At 38.3% G+C, this 10,150-nt stretch overlaps 1 protein-coding gene across 1 annotated transcript; it reads right to left on the bottom strand.

Moving 5' to 3' along the window:
• Window positions 1-299: 299 nt before the first annotated feature.
• LOC145694198 (uncharacterized) lies at window positions 300-9,299 on the bottom strand. The gene is made up of 2 exons (XM_081770313.1): window positions 8,648-9,299; window positions 300-348 (listed from the first exon to the last, which is right to left on the bottom strand). The coding sequence occupies exons 1-2, from the start codon at window positions 9,249-9,251 to the stop codon at window positions 326-328; spliced, it is 627 nt and encodes a 208-aa protein (XP_081626439.1). The 5' UTR covers window positions 9,252-9,299; the 3' UTR covers window positions 300-325.
• Between the last annotated feature and the right edge of the window lie 851 nt (window positions 9,300-10,150).

Here is a 10,150-nt window from a genome sequence, read left to right as displayed (position 1 = left end):
GCAGTGCTTCCAACTCCAAGAGAAATAACCGACTTAACAGTAAACTGGAGTTTCATCTCACAAAAATTTTCCTTTACAAAATTTCATTTTATTATGAAACTTGGGTGGGTTACATAATATCCGAGGGTCGGTCAAAAAAAAATTCCTAACCATAACAAATCCCAAGTTGAATAATAAAATAATTTCAATACATTACCAAATCTTCCATAAATATTCAAATGCTAACGCCTTCTTTGCAAACTTCTACAGTAAATTTTAAAATTCCTTACATAACATACACAAAGGATGATGATGAGGTATTTACAAAATGAAAAGGGTTGACCTCTCACTTTCTCGGACGAGGCATTCCTGCAGGAATAAAAAAAAATATACAAAACACAAAATTTGTTCGAACCATAGATGTTCATTTTACTTCGACCTCACTCACCCTCGCCCTCGCAGTAACAGTTGGCCCTCGCCCTCGTCCACCCTCACCCTCGCGAATGGAATTGTCCATCGCCCTCGCGCGCCCTCACCCTCGCTGTCGAAACTTATCCTCGCCCTCGCGTACCCTCGCCCTCGCCGTTGAAGCTTGTCCTCGCCCTCGCGCACCCTCGCCCTCGCGGCCAAAACTTGTCCTCGCCCTCGCGCACCCTCACCCTCGCCATCGAAGCTTGTCCTCGCCCTCGCGCACCCTCACCCTCGCCATCGAAGCTTGTCCTCGTCCTCGCGCACCCTCGCCCTCGCTGCCGAAACTTGTCCTCGCCCTCGCGCACCCTCACCCTCGCCGTTGAAGCTTGTCCTCGCCCTCGCGCACCCTCGCCCTCGCGGCCAAAACTTGTCCTCGCCCTCGCGCACCCTCACCCTCGCCATCGAAGCTTGTCCTCGCCCTCGCGCACCCTCGCCCTCGCGATAGGAGTTGTCCATTATCCTCGCTCGCCCTCGCCTTCGTGCTCAAAACTTTTCCTCGCCCTCGCGCACCCTCGCCCTCATATCATTGAGGGCGAGGGTAATTGAGGGTGAGGAGGCCTCGAGAGGGCCTCCTTCGTGAGGATCAGAGCATCAATTATTCAACATATTTGTTGAATTATTTCCTTATCGTCAGTGGCGGATCCAGGGGGGGCGATCGGGGCGATCGCTCCCCCCCAGAAGAGGAAACTTCTTTATTTTATATATACAAATAAAACGCAACCCAGAGTTTAGAGCTCTTAAAAGTAGCTCTAAGTAGCAGTATTACAACCCACCACCCCCACCAGAAGTCCGTCCTGGATCCGCCCTTGCTTAACATACGTCCTAAAGAAAGGAAACTAAACATATCATTGTATAACTTACTGTGGAACACCTAAAATGGAACAACTGTTACAATAGAGATCTCGGTCGATAGTGACGTTTACATCATTTATCAACAGTATCCAATGCCTTTACTTCAAAATGTTCCTTGAACTACGATGCAAGCATAAGTATTCAGCCACACAAGGGCGGCTCTCATGAGGGTGAGGGTGAAATCAAGGTTTGATGAGTGGCGGTAGAGTGACTGCCGCGGACTATCTGTCAGAATTTGACAGTCAACACGTTGACCATCCCTGATGTATGTAGCGTAACTGAGGAATTTGAACAAATTCAAAGGGAAAGATCTAAAGAGCTTAATTTTGAAACTCCGTCAGCAAACAAATAAGATACTTCAGAACACTATTGTTGAATTATCACTCGGAAATATATACCCACTCTAACCTATAACATGAATGACTTCATTGATTTGAATGTGAATCTAAGTTAATTGGTATCTTAAAATATAAACTGAAATGTGTCAATGTGCTTGTAAGGTTAATTTCGATGCTCAAATATTGTTAATATTCACCACTAATAGAGATACATTTGTCCTACCTTAACAATGTTAAAATTTTTAATTTTTTTCAATAATTGCCATAAATATGAAACTTTGTCTTAAGAAACTACCCTAGGGGCCAATTTGTGTACTTTATCACTTTGGTCTTGGTTCATTTTTGGCAGCTATCATTGTTGGAAAGTTTATTTTCAGTAATTCCCACAATTATGAAATGATATCTTTCAAACGTTGTCTCAAGGATTCCTTACACTACAAATACGTAAAGGCAAATGAAAAATGAAATCTTTAATTTAAGATCCCACGATTATGCAAGATAAATGCTAAAGGAGACAGAAGTGAATGATGAAAGAAATAGTTGAATGAGAATGTGGTAGGAAACTGGAGAATCCCCAGAAAACCCACGAACACGATGTCCTCCACCACGAACTTACTTGGACGGGAATCGAACATGCGACCCTTCGAACAAAGGTAATTTCTCTATCGCTGAGCCACCGTTCCTCCCTAAATGGCACGCTCAGAGCTTAGCGCCTCCAGGGGCCTTGGAAAGATTATCGAGCCTAAAATGATTTAGCACTGACTTTTATAAATCCACCAATTCAACAATTAATAATGTCGTGCAAACTTTAATACGTGCAAACTTTTAAGATTGTAGTAATGAAAGAAAAGATGAAATCTTTAGTTTAGCGCCCCAGAGTTATGTAACTGCTAAAGGAGATGGATGAAATTGCAAGTGAATGATGATGAAAGAAATGGTGGAACGGGAAAGTAAGAGAACAAACCTTTATTTTCTTTAGCACAAATAATTAAATGTGTAGATTAATTGATTTCCAGAAATTTTATTATAATTAGCAATTAAAAACTGAAAGGGCGATCACAAACTTTTCTTGCCCAGGACCTCGCAACAATTTGTTACACGCTGCCATACATCATTAAAACAGGAGTAGAGTGACTGAGTTATTTTACTCTGTGGTTGAAAAGTAATAATGCAAAACAGACAATTATTGACTTGAAGAGATAGGATAGTTTAAAAATTCTGACTGGGGAATAAAATCTTCATTTTTACGTCCTACGATTACCGTAGTCTTGTAGCCAACCTGGAACGAAAGAGATTCAGCTCACTGAAGATTTTTTGCGAATATCATTTCAATGTGAATTTCGAACAAAGATCTAAGCTTATCTTCATGTTTACGTTACGTCAAACAACTAACATATAAGGTGGAAATTATTCAACTTTTTTCATAAGATGTATTCCAGCTGACTAATTAAAATTTTATAAGCTTTATGTGTTATATGTTGATTGATTAAATGTTGCACCTGATAATATGTAGTCGTTACTGCTTGTTACATAGTATTAGCGTGTGTAATGGTTGTATGGGGGAGAGGAGTATTTAAACGCTAATATTCTAAAGTGAAATATTTACATAAAAATTAGGATAATTAAACATTTCAATAACTCCCTCTTAGACTTCGACTCTGGTTATAGGTCGATTACCGGTGATTACTGAAAGTTAATGATATTGAAATATACAAAGGAAGTTAGTATAATGTCTAGCAAGCATGTCTGCTTTGCAGCAAGTCTCAGGTTCGATTCCCTTGAGTAAAGTTTGAACGCATTATGGTGGTTCGGATCCTACCATAAACTATAGATTCACGTACCATTTAGCATCGGCATCGGTGATGAATTATAAAGGGACATTAACTCTAATACGTCAAAATACAGACAGATTGACTGATTCCCAGATATTAATAAGTAAAACTTATATTTTCCAAAACAGCAAATTACGTTAGTAGAGTGCTATTTTTTTCTAAATATAGATCATGAACGGTTTGAAATTATGTTTATTCTGTTGTGTGAGAACGTTTCTCTATAGTTAGAATTGAGGACACCCTCGAAAGTTCCCCTTCGGGAGGATGAACACTAAGAATCATGAAATTATAGGTGTAAACCTGAATGCAGTTTTACCCACTTATCTCAATAGTAATCTATGTAAATGTAAGGTCACTTGACAGGTCCAAATGTAAGGTCACTTGACCAAAGGCTTAGATAATGTCCCCACAACCTCCACGATGCGGGGCCACCAACTCCAGGGATGTAAAATATATAGAAAATGTTTAGAAAGTAGAGGCGAATAACTAGGGGCTGCAGCGGGCAGGGGCTGTGTTGCAATAATAGACTATCAAAAACTTCCTGCTCAAGTCCTAAAATTTCACACGGCGTGCACCATAGTCTTAAAATTTTCACAGAGTATATGCTAGTCTTACAAATTTCACAGGTTATATATGCTAGTTTTGAATATAGTACTACACGCCTTGAAGCAGAAAGTATGCGCAAATGACTAAGATTGAGCAATACACGTTCGTATACTCTCGACTACACCCCTGAATATATGCTTTTATTTTCTTAGTTTGCTTACATACGTGTGACGAAAATCTGGGAGGAACGCGACCACCCAAGCCCCTCGTTACGACGCCCATGATTAGATGAACCATAGCCGAATACTTCAGGTAGTTTTGCTTCTTTATTTCTAAGTTTTCCTATGCTTTGCTGACTAAATATCAGTTGTCAGGGAGCTTTAAAACTTGCGATATAGAACCAAATCATTCTATTTTAATATCCTATTTAGCGAAAAAAAAATAATAATAAAAACGTCGATAATGAAGGGTAACAGATCACAGAAAGAAGCCTACTGGACGCCCAAAATAGTCTCCCTTTCAAGACTGTGCGCTGCATATTCTTACACTATATTAAAAACGCTTTCAAAGATACCAATCTTAAATAATAATAATAATAATAATAATAATAAATAAAAAAAAATAAAAATAAATAAATCTTTAGTTTAACATCCAACGGTTATGCCATCGATGGCTAAAGGAGACTGAAGGAATTGCAAGTGAATGATGATGAAAGAATAGGTGGAATGAGAAAACGGGAGGAAACGGGAAAATATCGAGAAAACCCAAGTATACGCTATCGTTCTCCACAAACTCACTTGGCCTGGGATCGAACGAGTGACCCCTGAAACCAGAGATTAGCTGTAGCACTGAGCCAACGTGTTCCCGTCCAATAATACCAATCGTGTTAATCGTTTAATTGCAATAAATATTTTCGTTTTTAGTTTTCAGTATTGACTTAATAGTTTTGTAACCGGGTACTTGGAAAACGGATAGGATTTCAATTAAAAACGGTCAATGGGCTGGCCTAGATAGTTGCGATCTACACTTAACGTAATTATCTTAGAATGAGATTTTATTTACAAAATTGACAATTCAATTAAACCATTACCAGTAGTGCTTTATAAGATAATCCTAATTTAAGATCAATTAAAATTATTGATCAACTAATAACTGACTTTGATGAAGTGGATTACACTAAGTGTGATCAATTTACAGTGTCTACATTTACTTCATTTAAAAAGTTCGTTATTAAATTCTTCGCCCTCGCGCCTTCGCTTTTCCTCGCCCTCGCGCACCCTCACCATCGAAGCTTGTCCTCGCCCTCGCGCACCATCGCCCTCACTGCCGAAACTTGTCCTCGCCCTCTTCGTCGAAGCTTTCCTCGCCCTCGCGCACCCTCACCCTCGCCATCGAAGCTTGTCCTCGCCCTCGCGCACCCTCGCCCTCGCTGCCGAAACTTGTCCTCGCCCTCGCGCACCCTCACCCTCTTCGTCGAAGCTTTTCCTCGCCCTCGCGTACCCTCACCCTCGCCATCGAAGCTTGTCCTCGCCCTCACGCACCCTCACCCTCTTCGTCGAAGCTTTTCCTCGCCCTCGCGCACCCTCACCCTCGCCATCGAAGCTTGTCCTCGCCCTCGCGCACCCTTGCCCTCGCCATCGAAGCTTGTCCTCGCCCTCGCGCACCCTCGCCCTCGCGGCCAATACTTGTCCTCACCTTCGCGCTCCCTCGCCCTCGCGTCACTGTGGGCGAGGGAACTTGAGGGTGAGGATGCCCTCGAGAGGGCCACCCTCGCGAGGGTGAACATCTCTGGTTCGAACAAACATCCTAAAACATATAAATACAATATTAATAATTTACTTAACTTCAATTCTCATATCAAATCTTTTTTTCCTGTGTTACCTTATGGGTTAGGTTGATTAACTTGTCTTGGTGGAAAATATTTCTTACAAAAACGAACATGGCGTTTTATATGAACATATGGTCTTTCAATATTTTCTAGCCAAACTGTATTTGGTGTAGGTTTAGAAATAAGGCGATATGGGCCTTCCCACTGAGGGGCGATCTTTGGATTGAAATGTTTCTCTGCTGAAATTTTCATGAACCTTTTAACCAATACTAAATCATCAATATTTAAATTAACAGGATTATGTTTTTGACTATATACCTTCGCACTATGTTTCCAAGCGCGTTCAATGTTATTATTTATATTGACTAATTTTTGCTCTTTATCCTGGTCGTCGTCTAAAAGATCTAAATCCATCAACCATTTAACATCTAATGGATGGTAAAATTTCCGTCCCATATAAAGTTCACATGGACTGGTCCCAGTAGTTTCATTCATACTTATGTTAATAGTAAAAGCAATTTTAGATAGTAATTGGGCCCAATTCTGTTGAGACTTATCAACATAAATACGAATTAAATTTTTAACCGATCTCACCGTACGTTCGGCTCTGTTCGATTGTGGGTTATATGGGGAGAATTTTACACTCTGTATGCCATAGCTATACAAGAATTTTAAGAAGTAATCACTCACGAAATAAGAAGCGCCATCACTTAGGACTTTACCAGGAAAGAAGTATCGAAGAAATAATTCCTGTAACTTATTGCAGATGATTTTTGAGGTTAGTCGTCTTAAAGGTTCTAAAAAGACAAAACGACTATAGGCGTCAGTGACAATTAAAATATATTCAAATCCAGAACTACTAGGCAATTTCCCTGCAATATCAATAAACCAGGTATAATTTGGGTGCATTACCTTTTTTGTAAAATATTGACCCATAGGTTTTCGATTAGAATCTTTACAGGTTTGGCACAAATGACAAGATTGTATAAAATTCTTAATGTCAGGATATAAAGTAGGCCAGGTATATTTTTCAGCAACCTTAGCAATGGTTTTTCGATATCCCATATGCCCACCATGAATTATTGGACAATGAGAATACTCAATGATCGACTGAATTAAAGAATTAGGTATTACAATTCTAAATCCATTATTCCCTTTACCTTTAGTCTTTTTTAACAAGATCTTATTTCTTAATACATACGGAGGAACTTCTTCCTTTTGCTCTAACCTATTGATAATCTCTCTTAATTCAGGATCCTTCCTCTGGTGATCTGTAAGAGGCACATTAAACACAGGATTTTGCCAAAAATTAATGAAAGACAAGTTTACTGTTTTATTATGATCTTTTATGACTTCCATTGTATTTTCATCTTTTGTATAGAATTCTAGATGGTTTCCAACCCTTGAAAGGAAATCGGCTATACTATTTATTTTTGACCTTACATGGACTATACGAAATTTAAACCTCGAGATTTTCTCTAACATGGTTCCATATCTCCTTTGTCTTTTATGGTTATTAAGTAACCAAGTTAAACTCTTACTGTCAGTATATACTACAAAGGGATTTGCCAAATAATACTCGAATTTTTCCAAAGATAAAGAAAGAGCCTTAAGTTCTAATTCGTATATATTTTTACTCCAATCAGATTGTGGAATTGCCCGACTAAACATAGATACAGGTCTAAGATTCCCTTCCGAATCATATTGGCTGAGAACCCCAGAAAAATGACGCAAAGAGCTATCACAATGTATTACGAAGTTGGAATTCATATCTGGGACTTTCAAAATGACCTGACTACAAAAGGCATCCTTTAATTTTTGTAGGGCTTCGTCATGAACTTTAGTCCATTTAAAAGGCTTTTTTTACAGATCTTAATTCTTGAAGGGGAGCAATTAACTCTGAATACCCATAAATAAATTTAGAATAGAACGAGAAAAATGAACATATTCTGTTCACTCCTTTTCTATTCTTTGGTTTTGGTATCTCCTGGATAGCTTTAATTCTCTCAGGGTCTATTGACATGTTGCCATTTTCAAAACGAAACCCTAAATATTTAATACTAGTTTGAAATAGACAGGACTTCTTTTCTGAAATAGTAATTCCCCAGTTTCTTAGTCGAGATAATACCTCCTCTAATAGAGCTTTATGACTCTCAATATCTTTGCTAAATAAAATTATGTCATCAAAATATATCTCTAAATTCTTACCAATTAACCCTTCAAAGACTTTTGACATCAAATTACTTAAAACAAAAGGTGATAATACTAATCCCATTGGTACCGATTTATATCGATATATTTTGTTTTTTGTCACAAAAGCAGTAATATTTCTACTCTCTTCAGACAGAGGAATTTGATGAAAACAAGATTTACAATCAAGTTTTGAAAAGATATTGTTGTCCGAAATACTAGATATTACATTCTCCATGTTAGGAGAAGGATAGCTGTTTACCATCACCTTTTTATTCACCTCTCCGTATGAAATTACAAGCCGCCTGCTTCCGTCTGAATTTGTTACTAGAAAGCAGGGTGACGTGTAGGGAGAATAATCTACTTCCTCTATAATATCGTCTTTTAAAAGCTGGGCAATAAAAGAATCTAATTCCTTTGGTTATGCGTTGGAAGTTGATAAGGTTGCAATCGAATGGGAGTTTTATCGGCAAGTTCAATTTTGTAAGTGAAATTTTTTACTCTACCAATTTTGTTTCCAATAACATCAGAATATGAAGTTAACAAGTTATTAACATATTCCTGTAAATTAGAATCACATTTTAATAATTGATCAGGAACCGTATAATTACCTTGAGATTCCTCCGGTTTAGTCTCCGGTGGATGCAATATGGACTGATCAAAAACGAATTCCACTCCTGGGTCAAACGTGGTATTAACTCCGCTGTCTCTGGTTACTGATGTCGATGGAGTCAAACTCTGATGAGAATTGCCAAAAGATCTAGGCTGAGGTGTAGCTTTCGGACAACCAAGGTCGCATAGCGGCTGCTTTCCACTCACCCCATTCCTAGAAGTATATGCAGAAGCGAGAGAAGTCTGGGCACACAAAAGTTCATCAGCTCGGATCATAGGAACCACTAACTTCCGAGCTTTTATCTTATATAAATTACCAGCAATGTCTACTACGGAATTGTATTTTGTATGAAAGTCATTTCCAAGCAGAAGATCAAACTCATTAGAGTCCACGATGAAGAAAATTTCACTAAATTGGTGTCTTCCAATTTTAAAATATAGTCTTACTCTCATATCCACTGTTACTTGTACATTTCCTAAGCCAATCGTCTGAACGTTCACCTTTTCTGCTCTTATTTTACATTTTTTTCTAAGTTCATCATAAAGATGTCGAGCCAAATAAGAGTTCGTACTCCCAGTATCAATTAAGCACTTAAAACGCATGCCCGTAATGTAAACAGGAATCGCTAATAAATTTTCCAATTTACTACCATTTTGTTTTACGTCTAAGTTATTTTGAGTTAAGTACAGAGATTCTAAATTATGGTTATGAGAAAATCCTGCCTTATCAAAATTTTTATAATTAGATGGTAAAGAATACATAGCTGGAGAAACTAAATTTTTATGTAAATTTCTTGGTTCACGAGATTGCAACACTACTTGCTGTTTTGTGTTTTTCGCTCCGATAAAGGAAGATGATTTACGGGGTGGTACCAAGTCCCGTACGCTACTACCTTGATTACGTAATCGATAATAATCTTTCCTATATCTATGCAAAGCGTCATAGTGTTCTGCAGCTAAATACAATTGATTTAAATCGATAGGCATACCTCTTTCAGCAAGAAATTGATGGGCAGAAGGCGTTACCATATTAGTAATTAAACTACAAATGGTGGCTTCATCAAAGGACATATCAAGTACGTGAATAATCGATAATTTATTATCTACGAACTCATATAATGAATGATCCTCCCGCATGGGAACATAGAAAAATAATCGCATGAATTGTGTTCTACCAATAGTGGAAATAAATCGCACCACTAAATGTCTACAAACTGTTTGCCAAGGGGAAGCGTCCCCAATGAACGATTGTATAACTTCTTGCATTTCTCCTTTTGTACGAGAAAGACAAGCTACTAACACAAGATCTAAAGGCAAACCCTTACCTCTGACAATACTATCAAGTTTTAATAAAAACTGAAATGTAGACTCAGTATTGGTACCATCTATTATAGGTAGACTATTAATATCATGCAACAAAGATTTATAGATTCCTTCCGAAGCAAATTTCTCAAAATTTAAATTTAACGAAGCTGCCATATTAAATGGTCGATCTCTATATT

Source organism: Thermobia domestica, chromosome 9 (genome assembly GCF_964235325.1).
Source record: "Thermobia domestica chromosome 9, izTheDome1.hap1.1, whole genome shotgun sequence".
Taxonomy (NCBI): domain Eukaryota; kingdom Metazoa; phylum Arthropoda; class Insecta; order Zygentoma; family Lepismatidae; genus Thermobia; species Thermobia domestica.
The sequence above is the reverse complement of the archived record's forward strand: the minus strand, read 5'-3'. Positions and strand labels throughout refer to the sequence as shown.

What these genes read in the sequence shown, in the direction of transcription:
- LOC145694198 (XM_081770313.1), bottom strand. Translation starts at nt 9,251, where the DNA reads ATGCGTTTTAAGTGCTTAATTGATACTGGGAGTACGAACTCTTATTTG. An exon ending in TAAACCGGAGGAATCTCAAG is followed by an intron (nt 349 to 8,647) that starts GTAATTATACGG and finishes TTATTCCTGCAG; the next exon opens with GAATGCCTCGTCCGAGAAAG.